Source organism: Lepidochelys olivacea (genome assembly GCF_965140295.1).
Source record: "Lepidochelys olivacea isolate rLepOli2 genome assembly, chromosome: 1".
Classification (NCBI taxonomy): domain Eukaryota; kingdom Metazoa; phylum Chordata; order Testudines; family Cheloniidae; genus Lepidochelys; species Lepidochelys olivacea.
In genome coordinates, this window is record NC_140411.1 from 125,346,278 (window position 1) to 125,367,578 (window position 21,301).

A 21,301-nucleotide genomic window follows, 5' to 3' on the forward strand; every position below is an offset into this window, starting at 1 on the left:
AATGGAGGGCATTTTGCACCTGATACCAGACGCAACATCTTGCAGGAATGGGCTGTAACCAAAGAACTATAGCTAACCATGCCATTTCTCTTAATTTTGCATTTAGGGTTGTAGCAGAAAAGGTGAAGGAAGTACTGTATACACGACCTAGGAAGTACATCCATTGTTCCAGCCAAGAGCCCACAGAACCTGGTTACATCAATATTCTGGAACTGGCAGAATCTGTGTGTCGCTATGACTTGGATGACATGGATATCTTTTGGCTTCAAGAATTAAATGAGGAGCTTACAGAAATGGGTAATTTTACAATACAATTTAGTTGTTAAAAATTGAGTTGAGAGTTCAATAAGTGGTCTTGGGTATTTGTAGAGATGAGTTTAAAAGAAAAATGTTAGGGAAAAATAACATTAGAATGCTGACATTCCGTCAAGAAAGCATTTACAGAAGTCATTTGCTACATTAGCTTAATTTGAAAGATTTACAAATTGAGGCTAAGAACTCATTTCTTCATATCCTTCATGATTATGTACAGCTTTTGTGGACTCGAAACAAATATCAAGTGGCTTAGAAACAATTTAAGTCCCTAAAACTTGAAATTCCCCTTGTGCACAAGAAAAAAGCTGGTATTTTCATTCCTTATAAATATGCACGGTATCGCTACAAAATGTGGACTTGTAGTTTGAGGCAGACAGTCTCTGCCTCCTGGAGCTTGCATTCTAAATACACAATACTCAGGATGTTGTGACAATCTGATTTTAGTGTTGCAGATCCTTTTAAAACAGGCTTTCGTTACAGCGGATTTACATTTAATCTGAGTGGACAAAGTGTGTGTGTGGGTTGGGTTTGTTTTGTTTGTGAAGTCAGGGTGATATGGAGATTCTTTCATCACTGCTTGATAGCGTATTCATTTACCATTTTATTAAAAATGAATTTTTCCCTGCCATCATGCTAATCACTCTGGCAGTATACTAGATGTGTTGGGTTTTGGAATATTTTGTGGGATTTTATAGCGAGATATAAACTTTTTTTCTGATCGAAAATTACTCTTGGGAGCACACGACTTTTTGAAAAGCACGTTGTACCACGTGGCATTGTAGCGGTTTCTCTTCTGCATGTTGCTCTATTTGCTTAAGTTGTGGTCGTAAAGAAAAGTTACTGTAGTTTAGCTTTTTACTCAAAGATTTGGTTTATTATTTTGTTAAAGTTCACTGGCTAACTTCAAAACTATATTAAACCACATGTAACTAGTGGATAATAAACATTTTGTAAATAAATATTTGCACCAGGATTTACATAATGATGAAAAAGTGGGCTCGGTTTCCTTTATTAGTTGGTAGAAGTGTATTTCTCTTTTGTGTTTTCCTGTGTCCTATCTTTACTCATGGATGGTGTATGCATTCTAATCCCCTCTCCTCTTGCAGGATGTGGGCCCCTTGATGAGAACACAATGGAGAAGACAGTAGAAGTCCTGGAACGGCAATGTCATGAGAATATGAACCATGCTATTGAGACTGAGGAAGGGCTGGGCATAGAATACGATGAAAATGTGATCTGTGACGTGTGCCGGTCCCCTGACAGTGAAGATGGAAATGATATGGTGTTTTGTGACAAGTGTAATGTTTGTGTCCATCAGGTTTGTGTTAGAAGAGATGTTGAAATTGTTTTTGTTGGTGGGTGTGTAATCTGAATGAGCTTTAAATAGCAATTTGGAGGGCTTTTAAGATCTTCTAGACATGGAGACTGCAACTGCTTGAAGGTGGACTTTTGTATTCCTACAAATAGACTTGATTATGCTGTCTAGCACAGTGAATATCGAAGTGATGTGGCCTGAGGACAGGGGGAATGCAGGTCTAATCCCAGCTCTGGCAAGCACTTTCTGTAGCCCAGCGCAAATTCTTTCCCCATCTTTAAAACGGGGATGATACTTGCCAACTTCACAGGTATACTGTAAGGATGAATTAGTATTTTAAGGTGCTTTGAAGGTAGAAAGATGCTAAGAATTATAGAGCCTTCGTTAAGGAACTGACTGGGGTTTTCCATCCTTGTTTGGCCAGTTAATTGGGGCCAGAACCACTCTGAAACCTGTCTAAAGCTGGGCATCTAAAACCAAATTTAGGCACCTAAGTACGTGGACTGATTTTTCAGAAGTGTTAGCAAGCTTCTGGCCAGTACCTGTCAGCCAGGGATGTTTCCTATTATGATATTGCAAATATTAATTTGATCTTGCAACTGGATGAGTTCAGTGGGGCAACACATGAGTATAGGGATTCTTACTCGTAGAACAGACTGCAGGGTTCTGATTTCTAGAGTCTTTTTTTGGAAGAGATGATGCTGTAAACTTTTTGAAATTAGACTAAGACATCTCTTATTTTGTGACCATTATAACTGAACACTCAGTGAACATAACTTACATAGGCCTCTTAAAATCATTCTCTGTTGCGCTGGACATTAGTGTTAGCTGGATTAGCATAGTAACCATTATCAAATTTTCCCCCAGTATTTTTGGTAACTCTGATTTAGCAAAGCTCTGAGCGAATGCATTGACTTTGTTAGTCACCACATTCACAGAGTCAAATGGTGTAATATAGCATCTTTTGTCGTCTACCCGTCTAGATAGCACAAAAAGATGTAACTGGGGTAGTTTCTCTCTAATTTATTTCATTAACAAAAAACCCTGAAGCCACTCTTCAAAAAGTCAGTTTTTCTTACTATGCACTTACGTTGGTATAACTGCATCGCTCAGGGGTGTGAAGAATCCACACCCCTGAGCGATGCAGTTATATCAGCCTAAGTCCCAGTGTAGACAGTGCTCTGTCTACAGCAAGCGTAGCTACTGCCTGCCGGGGAGGTGGCTTGGAGATGCTCTCCTGGTGGCGCACTCCTCGCACCTTCACTGTGAAGCGCTGCAGATGCGCCAGTGCTGCTTTTTAAGTATAGACCCGCACGTTGGGCTTGTCTGCACGTACATTGGATAGCGCTCTAAGTTGCTGGCGCAGGGGGTGTGAAAAATCACCCCCTTGAGCACGGCAAGTCTGAGCACTTCAAAGCGCTCGTGTGAACAGGCTCCAGCGCTCTGAGCTAATCCCCTCGTGGAGGTGGATTCCCAGGAGCTCTCTCCCAGCACTTGCGCACGGCCACACTCGCACTTCGAAGCGCTCCCGTGGCAGCGCTTTGAAGTTTCCATTATAGCCAGGCCCTTAGTCTAGGCTTCCTAGAATAGGCAATGAAGCCATTAACTAGAAAATGCTGAATCAAAGGAATTTGAAATTGGATATAAGCTACTAACTCAGTTTGTAAACTGAGTAGTAGTAGGAGTAAAAATCTACATGTGAATTTAATATAATGGCGATACTGGGTCAGACCAAAGGTCCATCTAGCCCAGTATCCTGTCTTCTGACAGTGGCCAATGCCAAGTGCCCCAGAGGGAATGAACAGGTAATCATCAGGTGATCCATCCCCTTTCACCCATTCCCAGCTTCTGGCAAGTAGAGGCTAGGGTCACCATCCCTACCCATACTAATAGCCATTGATGGACCTCCAGGAACGTACCTAGTTCTTTTTTGAATCCTGTTACAGTCTTGGACTTCACAACATCCTCTGGCAAAGAGTTCCGCAGATTGACTGTGCGTTGTGTGAAGCAATGCTTCCTTTTGTTTGTTTTAAACCTCCCTATTAATTTAATTTGGTGACCCCTAATTCTTGTTTTATAAGGAGTAAATAACACATCCTTATTTACTTTTTCCACACCAGTCAAGATTTTAAAGACCTCTGTCATGTGCCCCCCTTAGCTGTGTCTTTTTCAAGCTGAAAAGTCCCAGTCTTTTTAATCTCTCCTCATATGAAAGCTGTTCCATACCCCTAATTTTTGTTGCCTGTTTCTGTACCTTTTCCAATTCCAACTTAAAATATCAATAAAAATGAAAAGCTGACTTGCTAAATCATTTCTTAGGCAAGAGCTCCCTCTGTTGGTTTTTTTAGAAGTACTGTTACATTTTTCAATCTTGCCACTTAATTTTTTTTTAAAGTTTACAGTGTTTAGAGATTAATTTTGACTTTGTTTGGTGTTATAAGTATTTTGACAGACTCAAGGAAAGAATTTTTTCTTCCTCATTTTGCTCGTCTTTGTATTCTTATGCTTAATTTTGATACTCAGGTCTTGAAGTCAAAAAGCCAGCATGAGAATATGCATTTTTGCAGAACAATAAGGATAGACTTTCTCATAAGGGAATATTTTAAAAATCTGGATTTTATCTAAGGGGAAAATGTCTACTACAACTTTAATAGTTCAGATTGGAAAATTCACTTTCCATAGCCACTGTACCTCAGCATCCTTGCAGGTATTATTTTGTTACTGTATGTTCTCTCTAATGCCTAAGTATATGTGTGATATTCCTGAGATGAGCTGAGTTGCTGTGTGAACTTCGAATTTTCAGATGTTTCTGTGATTATAATTAGAGATTTCAACATGTGTATTGTTTTAGTCTAGAAACACTAGCTCTGTGAAGTCTATTGAGTGCCTTGAGGCACTAGAATCCTTAGGGTTGGTTGGCATTAGGGAGACTTAAATTAAAAACAAAAAATCAGACAGTAGTGTTGCAGGCCCTAGTGTAGACAGGGCTTCTGATTCTTTAAGCTCTGCGTCCTCTAGTGCTGCTCAGAACATCTCTAATAAATTGAGTTTTAAAACCGTGGCTGCAGCTAGTGGCCATCTAAAAGTAGGGCTTTCGACATTGCTAACTCTGAAGCAGGAATGGTAGGAAACTTCTGACAAACATCTGTTAATAAACAGGGCCTTAGAGTAGTCATGTGGAATCAGACATTTGTGGAAACAAGTAGTTTGAGACTTTCAGCACATATATATTAAAAATGAGTATCCTTATCAATGAGAATCTCTATTTCCATTTCTCAAACTTTGCAAACCATGCATTCCTCAGAGCTGGAAATGGTGGACACACAGAAGATTCTAAGTTGTTTCCACAATTTTTGCTGCCCTCTACAATTTTTTAAAGTATTGCAAGCCTCCATTTAGAAGAAAAAATTTCAGTTGGCAGGATACAATCAACATAGTTATGAACTGCTGTGGTAATCCTAACAGTCTCCAGCCAAACAGCTGTAGCAAAGGTGTGAAGATTGGGGGGGGGAGGGTTATGTGAAGTGACCTTCAAAACGTATACCTGGAACCATTGTAAATGGTATTATTAATCACAGGAAATTGCTATTTTTTTCATGTAACTTTTTTTATTAAATTTCTAGAGCTACCATTGTAGAAAGACAAATGGAATAGTAAGGATCCTTCAGCACCATGTTTTACATGTGTATATTTTAACATAAATTTTACAAAGAAAAGGGAAAATAATTTGTGGGAACCATAACTTTTGCATCCCTTGACTTTATTTGAACTATAATCCTAGCTTTCTATGGAGAGATTATCAAAGATACAAAGGACAGTTAGTGCTTACCTTTTATTGGCTTTCAGTGGTAGTTGGGTACCCAGCTGCTCTCTTTGCCTCTGAAAGCCACCCACCCCATTACAATTAACATTTAATTTGTGTCCATTCTGGTCTGTGTGTGTTTGATAAGGAGGTACTAATTACATCCAAGAGAAAGTGTTGTGTTTGGATAAGATTTGTAGAATGTAGTTTTTTAATAATATGATAGTCATTGATGTAAGCCTCTGATGTTGTCTCACCTATATGCTGAAGCAGAGAGAATTTTCCTTTGTCCCAAGGCATGTTACGGAATCTTAAAGGTTCCCGAAGGCAGCTGGTTGTGTCGCACTTGTGTTCTGGGAATACATCCTCAGTGTCTCCTGTGTCCAAAGAGAGGAGGTGCCATGAAAGCTACTAGAACAGGGACCAAGTGGGCACATGTGAGCTGTGCCCTCTGGATTCCAGAGGTAAAACTAATTTATGTACCTTTTTTTTTTTTTTACAAATTCTTTCTCATCATTATCCTTACCCTGTACTGTGCCCAATCTTAATGTTGAGTTAAGGGGATAATAATTAATACTAGATGATGTTCTGATGAGGTTTGTATGATTTATAAAAATTGGACCATCCAAGTCATGTACTGCTAAGAATAGGATTCTTTTCCTTCTATTTATTGTAGTAAGCACTTTTTAGCCATGTTACAAGCATCTGACTGACTTACATGGAAGCATTACTGTTGCAAGCCACTACAATTTATGGACTATTACTTATTTAGTTTTCCTTCTCTTTTACTTACACACTTGACTTATTTCCTGATAAAATAGCATGTACATCCTCAGTGTAATGTGTAGCTACAGAGCAACGGTTTTCGTTGAGTGATTTGAATTTCTCTGTTCTGTGTAATATTTTCAACAGTTGCTGTGTACTTTACCTGGTTTCACAACGTTGCATAGTGACCTAGTGATTGTTCTGAAATGAGAACATCATTTAAATTAATGCAGTATGTGCAAAGTGTGTTTTCAGATCACTGGACAGTAATTTTTAATTTCCAGTTACAGAAATTCTCAGAAAATTACATTATTATCTTGGTTAAAAAGAATTTAATCACTGCTAAAGTAGACTTACAAATTCAGTGAGTGTAACCATGTTTTATCTTTCGAAGTATCCTAAATCTCTCAATGAAAGAAGATTAGAGCCTTTATAAAACGGGCTATACAGTCACAAATCTATGTAAGGAGATGGATTATAAATCAGGAATTTCATTAATGTGAAGGAATATAGATTTACATAGTTGTAATGAAACTGGAATGATCCAAAACTTGTGGTGGTGGAAAGATGGATCAAGATTAATATTGAACCATAGGCTAAGCTCTATGTGCATTCCCACCTGCTGGACTCTGCAGGGTCCCAAGCCTCAAACTCCTTCAAGCCCCTGCTTTCCATCACTGCTTCTCACATTTCTTTGCCAGTTTACCAGATGCTGTAGCAATGTAGTTTGATTTTACTGGAGGTATTTGTTTTCTTACTAATGTACTAAAAAGTAGATTGATTTTTTAAAGTTTTTTTTAAATTGTCCTGATAAATGCTTCCTGTACTATTGTTGTTTGCAGGTTAGCATTGCTTGCCCAGAAAGGATGGAACCAATCACAAAAGTGTCTCACATTCCGCCAAGTCGATGGGCTTTAGTCTGTAGCTTATGCAAACTTAAAACCGGTGCTTGCATTCAGGTATGTACCAGTTCTGCAATGACTTCTATCAATCTGAGCATGAAGAATAGAATTTGGATTTAAATAGCATTTTTCACATTCCTAATGCTTCATAATGGCAGTGACGGTTTGCAAACGTGGCACCTGCCATGCTCTTAGCAATAGCTCATTAAACAGTCTTGGACATTCGGAAACTTTTGAGCTAGAGCAGAGATTTTCAAAGTGTGTGTGAGGGGGAGATATGAGATTATCAGGGGGTGAGGGCATGTGGACCTGACTGGGCCGAGATGAGGAGGGGGCTCTTGTCTGTTAGAGGAAGGGGACAGGGCTCTTTGCGGGCTTTCTCAGCTACTGGGACCAGTCTCCCTGTCCCTCCTGGTCTTTCACTGCTGCAGCAGCCACCAACCGGCAGTTACCCTCCTCTGCCGAGGAGGCTGGCAGGGGACCAGAGGGGTGCACCTGGTGAGTACTGACCCTCCCCCCTCCTGAACCCATCAGCCCTTCCGTGTGGCCTGGGGACACAGAGCCCTGTCTGTTTCCCCTGCCGTACAGAGCCTGTGCAGGGAAGTGTATGGGGCCACACTGAAGGGCTCACAGGCTCAGGAGGGGGTTGGGTCAGTACTCACCAGATGCAACCTTCCAGTCCCTGGCTGACCCTAGCCCTTCAGCGTGGCCCTGTTGAATTCCCTTGTGTGGGGAGGAGCGAGAAAGGCACCTCCTGCCCTTGGTCTCCTGGGTGCCAGGCACACCTTCCTGCCCTGTCTCTTAGAAACGGGTGGAGGGGGAGGTGTATGCATGGACCTGAATCTCTGAAGTGGGCTCAGAAAAAAAAAAAATTGGGAACTCCTGAGCTTGTGTCCTGGTCAAGACAAAGAACTGCCTTTGAATAAAGCTATGAGATGTTTAACTACCAAGTGGACAATTGCCAGAGATGGACAGAAGTGTCTTCAATTTAACATCTTACTCACAGAAGAAAATAAGTTCTAAACTTACATTCCTTTTGAAACAGGATGTAATTATAGGTTCTGTGAAATCAGAGGAAGAAAATACTGGAACTGTTAGTCGGATAACCCAGTTCCGCTTAGATTTGGTTTTGTCAGATGTACTAAATATTTATATGTTTGAATTTCCCTACTTAAGATGAAATTACAGTTTTTATTAGAACACTTATTTTTTTATGGGATTTTAATGTGGAAGAATTGACTTGCTTTGGGATGAAACTTAACATTGTTTCTCAGCTGAGGAGTACTTAAGGCTCATTAAATTTTTAAGTATAACATGGAAAAGTGTATTTAAAGGGGTGGGTTTTATATAACTTAAGCATTCCTTGGTCCTTTTTCTCCTTTTGTTGCTACTATTGGCTGACTCTAGTGTTTCACTCATAGTGCTCTGTGAAAAGCTGCATCACTGCCTTTCATGTCACCTGTGCCTTTGAGCATAGCCTAGAGATGAAGGCCATTTTGGACGATGGGGATGAGGTCAAGTTCAAGTCGTACTGCCTAAAGCATAGCAAAAACAAGCAGAATTCGGTGCCTGACGTTGAGGAGAACCCCAAGAGCATGGCAGACCAGAAGCAAACAGAGAGTGAGAAAACCAGTTTGCGTGCTCAGAAACTGAGAGAGCTGGAGGAGGAGTTCTACTCGTTAGTTAAAGTGGAAGATGTTGCAGCAGAACTGGGCCTTCCTAAAATTGCTGTGGACTTCATTTATAATTACTGGAAATTAAAGCGGAAAAGTAACCTTAACAAACCATTGTTTCCTCCCAAGGAGGATGAAGAAAATGGCTTGGTGCAGCCAAAAGAAGACAGCATTCATACCCGCATGAGGATGTTCATGCATTTGAGGCAGGATCTAGAAAGGGTAAGAGTTTGGATGGTAAAGGTTTTTTGACTACATACCTATAGGTGAGCAAGGCACTTGCCTTAAACGCTGTGCTTAAAATTTCTTGTAAATGCTTTTTTCAACTTTCTTATGATGAAATCAGAAGTATATTACATCCAACTTTGTCTGAAAAGTCCCTTGATATCAGAGTCCGAGAACTAATGTGTAAACTTCTGCCAGAAACAATTGTGGTGTTGATTTCGACACAAGTTTACAATTTTATTTTTTTACAGGAAAATTATTCAAAATGAATTTTTTTTAATGTGGTGATATTTTGAAATGTCTGAAATGAGAACAAAATTTTCTGAACTTATTGACAATTTTTGTGGAATATTTCAACTTTTTGTCTCATTTTGGGATTAAAACAAATGTTGGAATTTCTTATAGGGCAAATTCTGATTTTCGAACAGGTCTAATTGTGTGTCATGGGGAACACTCAGCAAATATTGTTCAACAAAACATAGGCTGTCTGTTCCACAACATTTTAGACATTTCATCAAGAGATTTAGCACCTGATTCTGCTCCCATTATAGTGGGTGGAAATATTGCTATTAACGTAAATGAGTGAGTGAAAGTAGAGGGCTATAACCCCTGGAATAGACTTAAAACCCCCCCAAAACTATTAAAGCGATCATCCAAAAGGACTAGTTCTGAAAGCCTTTCAAAACTGGCAAAATTGTGTGGGAATTGAGAGCCTCATTTTAAAGGTGACCTGTAAATCACTGTGTCAAATTTCAGCAATATGAGAGCTAAGCGGCCAATAGCCAGACTGACTGGGGGACCTTAACTTGAATCTTATTTAAGATTCATGAAGTACCCATGTCACTGTGGTTTTCTAGTATGATAAGTGTGCTGTTAAGAAAAAAAACTATTGTATGTTTTTGTAAAATGTATTTATAAAATTGCAGTAGCTTCAGAAAAACACAATATGGCTGTATTTAAAAAAAAAACAAAAAACACTTAGCCTTCCTGCAGTCTGGTCCCACACAATTGCAGTACTAGTGGGAGTAATGTACCAGAGTAGCAGCTGGTGATCTGAATGGGCTATGTGGTGTGGGGTTTAAGAAAGGAGGGCGGGGGATGGGGGGGGAGTGAGTTCTAAAATCTGCTTGATGGCTCTTCTTTTAACCTACTTATTTGTTCACTTGTTGTTAATATAGGTGGGACTTTGACCAACTGCTTTGCAGATCGCTTTTAGCATCTTCTTTAATGATTTAAAAAAAAATCCTTGCAATTGAAAATACTTGGCTTATAGTTGCATATGATTCTATGAAATTCACCATGGAGCTTTTTGATTATAGGGCTTTCTCTACATGTGTGAAGATGCTTTGTTCGAGAATTCAAATGTTAATGTAACATTCTTGACCACTTTTAAAAAAAAAAGAAAATTCTAGAATTTTTTTTTTTTTAAACTGTAGGTACGGAATCTCTGCTACATGGTGAGCAGAAGAGAGAAACTGAAACTGTCCCACAGTAAAGTACACGAACAAGTCTTCAATTTGCAAGTCCAGCTCATTAATCAGGAAATTGCAGCAGGTAATCTATACATGCAAAATACCAGTAATTGTATCGGTTAAAGATTCTGACTCTGGGTATGTCTGCCCCAGGTCACTGTTGGCATTTTAAACACTGTGAACCTGTGGTTTTTAATGGGCTCTTGTGAGTATGCACTCTCCTTGCCAGCTTTCCTAATTAGTGGCATATGCAGAGCATTTTCATCTTCTCCAGAGTCATACTTTGGTATCTCATCTGTATATGGCACCCCATAAATATCTAGGATAGGATGGAATACCAATCACTGTAGCATCTAGGCACCACAGCTGTATTACTGGTATCTGCATCAGGCAGGTTGTGGGATTTTTCTCTTTGGGTTACCGTTCTATGCTCCCATTTTCCCCACAGTGGCTATATATTGCACACGTCTATTGGTCGCTCCCCAGTTGAAGGAAAATTGCTCACTTGCTGTTAATTGTTTCCTTCAGACAGAGATGGGGAGAATGATTGACAAAAATTCACACTATTCTCATGTCTCCTTTCATAGGTCATGAATGTTTCAAACGAGTTTCTCAGTTTGCAATTTGTCATTTTTGTCCACCCCACATAATGTTTTATGAAGTTAAAAATGGATAGTAGCTGCCCTGGAACGCTAATGTTCCCAAAACAACTGTGTGCCTTGCTTTTTCTAGTGAACGTCATGAAACAATGATTGAAGCTTCTGGAATGAGGAAGAATATGTACTCTGTATGATTATTTTTAACTGAATGCAGGGGCTGTGCATTTATATAATACAGTCTGTAATATGTTGGGTGAAAAACGTTTTAAAGCATACCTAGCTTTATACTATAAATTTGAAGAAAAAACTGTCCTTACAGAATAGAAATATTAAAATGCTTCCATAAGTTCTGTTTGGTGCTTTGGAACAATTTAATTTTTAGTTAACAGCTTCTCCTTAACATCCTAAATGCACTTCAGTAGTAATTGTTAGACTAATTGAAAATGCTCCTTCATGTGTGTGCGCTCTTTAAAGGCAGGAAAACTATTAACTAAGTTTAAGGAAAGTCTTACCACCTTTTAAATACATCTTTTCTGTTTTCTCTCTCAGGCCATTCTCTGACAAGTGCACTAGAGAACACACTGTTCTACCCACCTCCCAGAATCACCTTGAAATTAAAAATGCCCAAATCGGCGCTGGGTGACTGCAGAAATAACTCGATGAAACCTGGCAACAGACCCCTTTCTCCTGACAACATCACCATTTATAACAAAAGGAATGTGCAGATGTCAAAGGAGTCATTTGAAATTAAAGCAAAATCATACTCTAGGTATCCGCATGACAACCGAAGTAATGGGTTATTGGTAGGGATTGGCAAGACTAGGAATGAAACAAAAGATTCTGGACCTGCACAGTCACCAGAGTTTCATCGTGGGCAGTCATCTGGTAAACCATTAGCACTTCAAGCTGCATTGCATGGACAGTCTTCCATTGGGAATGGAAAAATGCAGCAAGAGAACTCAAGACTTAAGAAATCCAATGGCTTAATGGGCAGGTCTGGAGATGTAACTCAGAGAGACAGGTCCAGCCAGACACCATATGAACAAGAATCTGTGCTCACTGCTCATTTGGCTAGTCAAAGCAATTTTAGAAAATCTACAATAGAACATTTTAGCAGGTCCTTTAAAGAGGCTACCAACAGTTTGGTGAGGACCACAGAAGATCTGAGGTGCTGTGAAAAGCCAACAAGGAGGCTTTCAACAAAAGAACATTTGTGGAGCAAGCAGACTCTTGAATTCCAGACAGGAGGAGCTCCGTACCAGGATAATGATGGGTATTGCCCTGATTTGGAGCTAAGTGACTCTGAAGCTGAAAGTGATGAGAATAAAGAACAAGTCAGATTAAGGAGAAGCAGCTCAGAGAGAGAAAGCCAAAGTAAAGACTTTGGTAGAGATTGTCACAATAGAAACAAAAAAAATATAATTTCTCACAGTTCAGTACAAAGGTGATTATAAACCCCTAAGGGGTAACTCAGCCTTTGCATAATCCAGTGTATTGGCGCAAACCTAGGCATCAGAGGGTTTCAGAAAACAGTGTAGGATTTACATTAGGAAGAAATGCAGTGAAAAAGAAGAGAGTAGTTTTCAGTAGTGAATTGGCTTGCGATTTTAAAGGGATAGTCAAGGTTGTGTAGAAATCAATATGCTTTATTACAGGTTAACATCTGGGAGAGTATGGAGCTGTTAATCTTTGCATAACTCCAGGAGCTGCTTCCTTTTTACCTGCTTTTGTGTAAGGCATTGTTAAAAATGTCAATTTTGTGCTGCTGGACCAGGTATTAAAGGAGTCCTTGCATTGCTCTGTAACATGCTGTAAAAGATTAATGCAGACACTAAAACTGCATTCCTGTTGCACCTGCAATATGACCCTGATCAGCAAAAACTTAAGCATGTGCTTAAAACTTTAAGCACATGAATAGTTCCATTGACTCCAGTGGGAGTACTCACACACTTTAAATTTAAAGCACATGTTTAAATTCTCTGTTGGACTGTGGTCTAAGTGACTACTAAATGGGGATCCTGTTCTGCAGAAAGGTTAGAACTCCAGTGATGCTTGTAACTCCTCTCTGCAGCGTAGAAGCAAGCATCACAAATGCTGCCACTCACTGACCTCTAGATGTGCCCCCATACTTTGCTCTGGCTAAAGGCTGTGTTTCTCTTGACAGTAATTCACTTTATTTTGTAAATATTCAACTTCTAGTACTTCCGTTTTTTTATCTTTGTACATAGTTGCTTGTTGTGGGATGCACTTGTAAATATTTTACCCAGCTAACAAGTAAAGATGACTAAATTTGTGGATAGTGTTTACAAAAGTAGATGTACTACTTCAAAGAAAAATGCGATTTGACACTTAAATTTTAGGCAATCACCGATGATGCCAGGTTCCTCTTGAAACTTGAGGTTTCACATCTGGAGGCATTTATACCTGGTATGTTAAAAAAATAAGCTTGGACTAAAAATCATTTTGTCTGACCTTTTTTCTGTGGGCTAAAATTTCCAAGCCTAGGTGACTAAATAGGGGTTTAGGAGCTTAACTTTAGGAACATAGGTTTGAAAAAATTTAGCCAGTCATTATTTGAAGCACGTTTTTATTGCTAGATAAATCTGGAAACATATGTAAGACCTATGACTACGTTAAGCTGCTTAGCCACCTCTACTTAGTTTCTGTTTCCCAAACTAAAAGTGCTTTGCACAAGCTTTAAAAGTTGCAAATGCTAATATGCTAACTTTCACCCAACCTCAGCAAAAAGTCCCATTTTCTTCTTTACAGCATGTGATTTTTTTTTGTTTGAATAAAAAAAAAAAAGTTCTGTTAACCAAGAGTAATTCTGTCGTGTGACTGATGAAATGGGCAAAGTCCACTGTCCCGCATCAAGGGCTGAAATGGAGCATAGGCATTGCAGAGAGCCTTGCATTATAGCCTCCTTTGCTTGGGATGAACTTCATCCAGAAAGGAAATGTTAAACTCCCAATGTAAAGACGTTTAGCAGAATACAAATGACGGCTTGATTTTTCTTAAAAGCCTTAATTTGGGAAAGTACAAAAAAATACTTTAGATGATTTAACTTGGAAATTTTCCTCACAATAGTTACTGGTCAGGAGCTAGACAACACTTCAAGTAGGGAAATACAAAATAAACTTTGCAGTTCTGTGCTCTTTGTTTCATGAACCCTTAATTTTCTTTCATGTCTTGATTTTCTGTATATTTGTGTAATTTGTCTTTCTAGAGATGTATTTTCAAATTTTCTTTTGGTGTAAATACGCAGTAGCATTTTTAGGTTTCCATATATTTTATTTTAATGGGAAGTACTTTTTGTTCCTAAGCCATGGGTCATTCAGAATGAGTAAACAAATATCCACACATTTGTATTCTAGCTCTGATTCTTAGTTCTCCTTCAATATTTATTATTAATCCTTTTTCCGGCCACAAAATTCTGTGCAGCTTATCTTGGGAACATTTATCTTGGAGGCCAGCAGAGCAGTCATGTTTCATGTCCAGCAGCATATGAAAAAGATGAGGGGAGGGAAATGGTGCTTCAGCAAAAATTCAAATTTTTGCTTCATTGGGGATGTAACTCTTTCCAGTGGGGGCAATAGTTTTGCTATTTTTACATGATTTTAATAGATACATGAAGGAGCCCTTGGTTTTGTAGTTCTTAAATATAGTCCCCAAAGTGTACTTGCTAGTTTTTATTGTGTGTTCGGTGGCTAACTGTTTGAAGTATTACCTCTTAACCTTATTTGTTAATTTTGTGTTTTGCATTTTGTTTTTATATATACACACACGCGCGCACACACAATTTTCCAAGATGGAATCAGTCTTTTACAGATGTCCCCTTTTTACAAGTACTTTTTCATTAAATTATGAAACTGCTAACAGTATTTTTATTTGTTGTGATTTATTCAGGGCTTTATCCTTTGTGTGGGTATGTTGCTAAACCAATCAATTTACCAAAAGTGATTCCATACTTGTCAAGTGCAAATTAATATTTTTGCATACTCAGAAGAATTTTAATGAGTTGGTGCTTTAGCAAAACTGTTTCCCGCACAACCTCCTGAAAAAGAAACTCCAAAGATGGTGATTGGACAGGATACTTTGGAAACTGACCTCATCCAGGCTTATCTGGTAAACAGTTAACTTTTCTGTTTTTTATTACTGGCCATCAAGGTAAACATACAGGCAGCTTACCACACAAGCCTTACTTAACACTTGTGTTCCTCCTTCACTGTGGAAAGTGACCTTCATTTTTGCCTGGCTGGGTACAACTAAATATGGGGGAAAAATATAAATGGGCCATGTACACTTGTCCACACACAGACATGGTGCTGTGGTATGGTACAAATGAGGTGGATGGTGCTTCGGGATTAATGGAGCTAAGCCACATCTCTGTGGGGGTTTTTTTTCTTATGTACAACACCCTGAAGTACCACCTGGCTGGAGGTGCAGCACACCTGGCTACTGTTGAGCCATTTCTGGCTCTTCAGGAAATAATTTCATGCAGCAAAGGCACAGAACAGGAATGCCGTTTCCAAGGGGCTAGCCCCTCAAAGGAAAAGAGTAGGGCTGTTTGCTTGTCAAAGGGATGCACCCTGAAAATAGTCACCAGTCCATTCCTTTTCTCTCTCTCGCGCGCGCTCTCTCTCTAAGGTGGAATAGATGTTTTCATTTGTTCTCCCCTGAGCTGGAAGAGTAAATGTACCAAAAGATTCCAACGCTTCCCTTCTCTGCTCCCTCTGTCACAATTCAGATTCCCCAGCTGGGTTTTCCAACTGCAGCCCTCCAGGGTTTTAACTTCACTGTCCCGACATTTGGAAGCAGATGGCTAGCAGCTTCCAACCTTTGACTTGCTCCCCTCCCAAAGACCTGTACTATTTTTTTTATCTGGTCCTGACTGGCAACAGACACTGCTTTCTTCAGGGGCCACATGAGATTTGTTGAGGATTAAATCGGGACAATTAGCCCCCATCTTTTTTAGACAAATGGTGGTTAAGGCAACTCAACTGATTCCTAAGTGAGAGGAATCTGCCTGTTTTGATTCCCAAAAGAGCCAAAAAAGAAAGGGAAAATCCCAAAACAAATGAATCTTCCCTACTCCATTTGTATCACATTCACTGATTTAATCATAGCGCATGCATATGTTTTACTGATGACCGAAACCTTCCCTAAAATACTTACCCCACAAAACACCAGACCGCCCTGTCACTGCTCAGACTTCCTGCTAGCTTTGCCCCTGCTTTTCCAGACTCAGGAAGAATTTTGAGTGTTAGGGAGCATGTGTGGGGGGGAAACAGTGTATTCTTAGCATGAGTGTTTGGAAGAGTTCACTTCCAACCAAAGCGGCCGTATTAATACCTTTAGAGGTCCTAAGCACTGAAAAGATTATGGTGTTCCCACCATGTTGTTCAAAATAAAAATACCGTAAAATAAAATGTTTCGAAATGACACAAAACTTACATGTATGCTGAAATTAAAATAGCTTCTTTCTAGATTTTCTGATTGCAAAATTCTGGATAAATTCATCGAAGCTGACTCGACGAAGCATGTCTGCTTCCATACACAATAGAGAAAGTGAACCAAGTCTGTCTTGACACATTGTTCTCTGAGGGTTTTTTATTCTTTTTGGCTGAGAAAAAGAGCATTCTGCGGAGCAGTAATCATCTATGTTAGAAAAATACGTAGTGCGATCTCTACATTTGAAAATACACATTGTATTCTGTCTTTCAATATTGTGTCATGAAGATCCATGTGACTGAATTTCATTTTTCCTGTTTCATTAAACTTTGCACGCATGCAACTGTGGAACTGCCATACTTTTAAGAGATTCATGTTCAAGTCAACAGGGTATGAGTCAACTAGCTTTTGGGAACGTTGTGAATATTGTTCGTCAGATAAGTCCATATCGTTTAGAAAAGACTATCTACTTGATACTTTTGTACATTTCACCTCTCCTCTTCTTATGAGCTTCAAGTGTATCAATTATAGCGTAGTAAGTAGATACGCAAAATTTGTCTCTAGGATTCAATGCTGTTTCTGTTGCACTGCTATCATTTGCTTGTTTTTTCCTGATTTGCTTGCGGGACTGGGCTTCTTTGTAGTTAGTATCAGGCAAGATGTCTTTTGATAGGTCTTCAAATCTTTCGAAATCATTCCTCAAAGTGTGTAAGTGGTCTGCTAATGATTGACAGAGGTCTGGCACATGTTTTCAAATTCAATTCTTTTTCTTGGAGAGCTTGACTTGTGTGGTAAAAGTGTTGTAAAATTTCATTCCACATGGTCAACATGAATTCAAACTCTAGTTCTTGCATCTTGTTTGCAATGTTTTCTGCCTCTAGTATAGTTTCTCCCTTTTGTGATTGGTCTTCAGCTATACTTCCTAATGCATCCACAATCTTTGAGTAGGACTCCAGAATTGCACTTGTTGCCACTGCATGTGCCTCCCAGCGAGTATTAGAGATTTCAACACAAGATCATTGCCCAAATACGTTTTAAGAACTGCCCATCGATGTGTTGAGGCAGAGAAAAATGTATAAAGTAACTGGACTGTTGAGAAAAAACTTACTGCCACTGGACAACAATCAACAGCACTGTGGCCAACAAGATTGAGAAAGTGTGCAGCACATGATATGAATAGGGCATATTTGTTCTGTTCTAAAAGCTGCTTCTGCATTCCTTGATAACGCCCTGACATGCTGGCAGCGTTGTCATAAGATTGACATCTGCACTTTGAGAAAGTGTGTAGTGGAGTGTAAGGAAGTCTAACAGTTCTGATTTTTCCCATGATGACTACTTCGATGCTTTTTTTGAAATATCAAATTCCCTGCCCCCAAACTTTTTTTTGGGTGCCCCCTGCTTTGCTGGTGCCCTAAGCACATGCTTAGTCTGCCTACTGGGTAATCCAGCCCTGGAGCTGACCTGTGGAGAAGTAAAGTAGGTAGTATGCAAGTTGGGGGATGAGGAGTACTTCTGAGTAGGTGGGAGTTGGTTTGGAGGGAGTTGAGGAAGCCTGAAGTTTCTAAGCTGCTTGGGGGATGGGTTGAGTGCAATGAGGTACTAGTTGATTAGTGGGACAAATAAGGAGACATGGGCTGAGTTGGAAGGTGCACCTTCCAGTGATGCCTTTGCCCAGTGTGTCCTCACGTTCTCTTTGAAAATATAGTCAACTTCCAGGATAGGGTGTAGGGAAGGGTTGCAGATTGCTACCTGCAGCCCCAGTACTTATTCTGGCCACCACAACTGTTAAGAAGAGGGGTTTTTATCAGTATGAGTTTGGGATGAGTACATTGGTTTCACCAATACCAAACGAGTGCCAATAAAATCTGTACACTACCCCCACAGCATTATGTATCTTGGCTATGCCCCCCTATTTACAGAGGGAACAATTTAGTGTTTCACAACTATTATTGATTCTGTTTTTTATCCTGGCCCTTGTAATGTCAGGCTCCCTTTGCACCATGCATCCCAAACCCCAGGTGGGGTGAAATTCTAAATGTTAAAATTTCAAAAAATTACTCCAAATATCTCTGTAATACTTAAAAAGTTTTGATTTCTGATACCTCTGTTAGGAGAGAGAGAGGAAAACACAATATATCTTTTAAAAGGGGGAGGGGAGGAGAGGACCTCAGGGAATTATAGACCAGTTGTCTAACTTTGATACCTGGGAAAATACTGGAACAAATGATTGATCATTTATAATCACCTAGAGCAGGGGTTGGCAACCTTTCAGAAGTGGTGTGCCGAGTCTTCATTTATTCACTCTAATTTAAGGTTTTGTGTACCAATAATACATTAACGTTTTTTAGAAGGTGTCTATGTCTATATAACTAAACTAAGGTGTCTCTATGTCTGTATAACTAAACTATTGTTGTATGTGTAAACAAGGTTTTCAAAATGTTTAAGAAGCTTAATTTAAAATTAAATTAAAATGCTGACCTTACACCGCCAGCCCGCTGCCGGCCTGGAGTTCCGTTCACCTAGGCTGGCAGCAGGCTGAGTGGGGCCTGCGGACAGGTCCCCGGCTGGCAAGGGGCCGGCAGCCAGAACCCCAGACCAGCAGTGGGCTGAGCGGCTCAGCCCGCTGCCATTCTGGGGTCCCGGCCTTGTCCACGTATAGTGGGTACCTACCTTCTCCCTGGTTCTAGCCCATTTTCTTCTCCTCTCTGCACTGAGATGAGGGTGGGAGTGGGCTGAGAACAGGGCTGGGGTGAAGGAGCAGGCTGGCGGTTGGGGTGCAGGGTCTGGCTAGGAGCTAGAATGAGGGCAGGAGCTCAGTGTTGGGGCAGGAGGTTTCGGTGTGGAGTGCTTACCTGGGCAGCTCCATTGGTGCAAGGGGTGCAGGTGGGGAGGGGCGTGTGTGCAGGAGCTCCCGTTTGGTGCTCTGGGTGGGGGGTGCAATAGCCAAGGCATGGGGTGTGGGGGGGTGCAGGGGTCAGGGCAGGAGGCTGGGTGTGTGTAGGGGGTGAGGGAGGTCAGGGCAGGGGGCTGGGAGTATGGGCTGGGGTCGTGGAGGTGCTCACAGCCCCCTGCCCTGAGCGGCTCACAGCCCCCTGCCCTGAGCGGCTCACAGCAGGAGGGGACATGCTGATTCCACCCCCTTCCCCAAGGTCCCTGGAGCAGAGAGCACACTGCAGCTCCACTTTTCCCTCTTCCCCTCCATAGCAAGGGCCCTCAGCTGATTGGTCACAGGGAGGGAGAGAAGGAGGGGCAGGAACCCAGCACGCTGGGGGAAGAGGTGGGGGGAAGCTTGCCTGCCCTGCAAGGAGGGAGTGGTGGGCAGGGGGCCGGAGAAGAGCAGGCCAGGCTGGATTTTTAATGGCATGCTGCTGTCTGCCAGGGTCCCCAGCAGACAGCACTGTGCCATTAAAAATCGGCACGCGTGCCATAGGTTGCTGACCCCTGACCTAGAAGATAATAACTAACATGGATTTATCAAGAACAAATCATGCCAAGCTGATCTAATTTCTTTTTCACTGTTGTTGGCCTATTGGACGAGGGAAGCGGTCTATGCGCTATTAGTAAGGTTTCTGACACAGTACTATGTGACCTTCTCCTAAGCAACCTAGGGAAATGTGATCTAGATGAAATTACTGTAAGTTGGGTGCAAACCTAGTTGAAGGTAGTTATAAACTGTTTACTGTCAAACGAGGGATGTAGCTACTGAGGTCCCACAGTGGTCTGTTCTGGCTTCAATACCAGTGAATATTTTCATAAAAGACTTGGAGTGGAGCATATGCTTATAAAATTTGTGGATGGCACCAAATTGGGAAGGATTCTTAGCACTTTGGAGGACAAGACTAGAATTCAAAATTACCTTGACAAATTGGAGAACTGCTCTGAAATCGAGATGAAATTCAATAAAGATGTGCAAAGTACTACACTTGAGAAGGAAAAATCAAATGCACAAATATAAAATGGAGAATAACTAGCTAGGCAGCAGTACTGAAGGATCTGGGGATTATAGAATATCACAAATTGAATATGAGCCAACAATGTGGTGCAGCTGCAAAAAGGGCTAGTATCATTATGGATATATTAACAGGAGTGTTGTATGTGAGACCAGGGAGGAAATTTTTCTGCTCTACTCGACACTTACTAGGAGTACTGTGTACAGTTCTGGGCACTACACTTTAAGAAAGATGTGAACAAATTGGAGAGAGTTCAGAGGTCAGCAACAAAACAGATAAATGTAGAAAACCTGACCTGTGAGGGAAGATTTTTTAAAAACTGGGCATGTTTAGTCCTAAGAAGATTGAAGGGGGGACCTCGTAAGTCTTTTGATACATTGAAGGCTGTTACAAAGAGGACAGTAATCAATTGTCCTATATCTACAGTGGACATAAAGGACAAGAAGTAATGGGCTTAATCTGCAACAAGAGAGACTTAGGTTAGATATTTGGAAAAGTCTTCTAACTATAAGGATAGATAAGCACTGAAATAGGCTTCCAAAAGAGGCTGTGTAATCCCCATCATATGAGGTGTTTAAGAACAGGTTAGACAAATACCTGTGAGGGATGCTCTAGGTTTCCTTGGTCCTGCCTCAGTCTAGGGGCTGGACTAGACCTCTCGAGCTCTCATGGGTCACAAGATATTGGCTCTTAAACCAGTCACTCTCTGTATTGAATGGTTTCAGAGTAGCAGCCGTGTTAGTCTGTATCCGCAAAAAGAAAAGGAGGACTTGTGGCACCTTAGAGACTAACCAATTTATTTGAGCATAAGCTTTCGTGAGTTACAGCTCAC

General features: G+C 40.6%; 1 protein-coding gene across 7 annotated transcripts in view; it reads left to right on the plus strand.

The window, feature by feature from the left end:
* Positions 1-14,944, plus strand: part of JADE3 (jade family PHD finger 3) — an 84,529-nt gene extending 69,585 nt beyond the window's left edge. For all 7 annotated transcript variants that reach the window (XM_084618909.1, XM_084618912.1, XM_084618913.1 and 4 more), the window contains 7 exons: positions 107-297; positions 1,422-1,633; positions 5,729-5,896; positions 7,040-7,156; positions 8,521-8,994; positions 10,434-10,551; positions 11,618-14,944. In XM_084618909.1, the coding sequence (XP_084475035.1) occupies positions 107-297; positions 1,422-1,633; positions 5,729-5,896; positions 7,040-7,156; positions 8,521-8,994; positions 10,434-10,551; positions 11,618-12,516 (2,179 nt within the window). In that variant the 3' untranslated portion in view covers positions 12,517-14,944. The remainder of the gene's footprint in view (positions 1-106; positions 298-1,421; positions 1,634-5,728; positions 5,897-7,039; positions 7,157-8,520; positions 8,995-10,433; positions 10,552-11,617) is intronic.
* Positions 14,945-21,301: the final 6,357 nt, after the last annotated feature.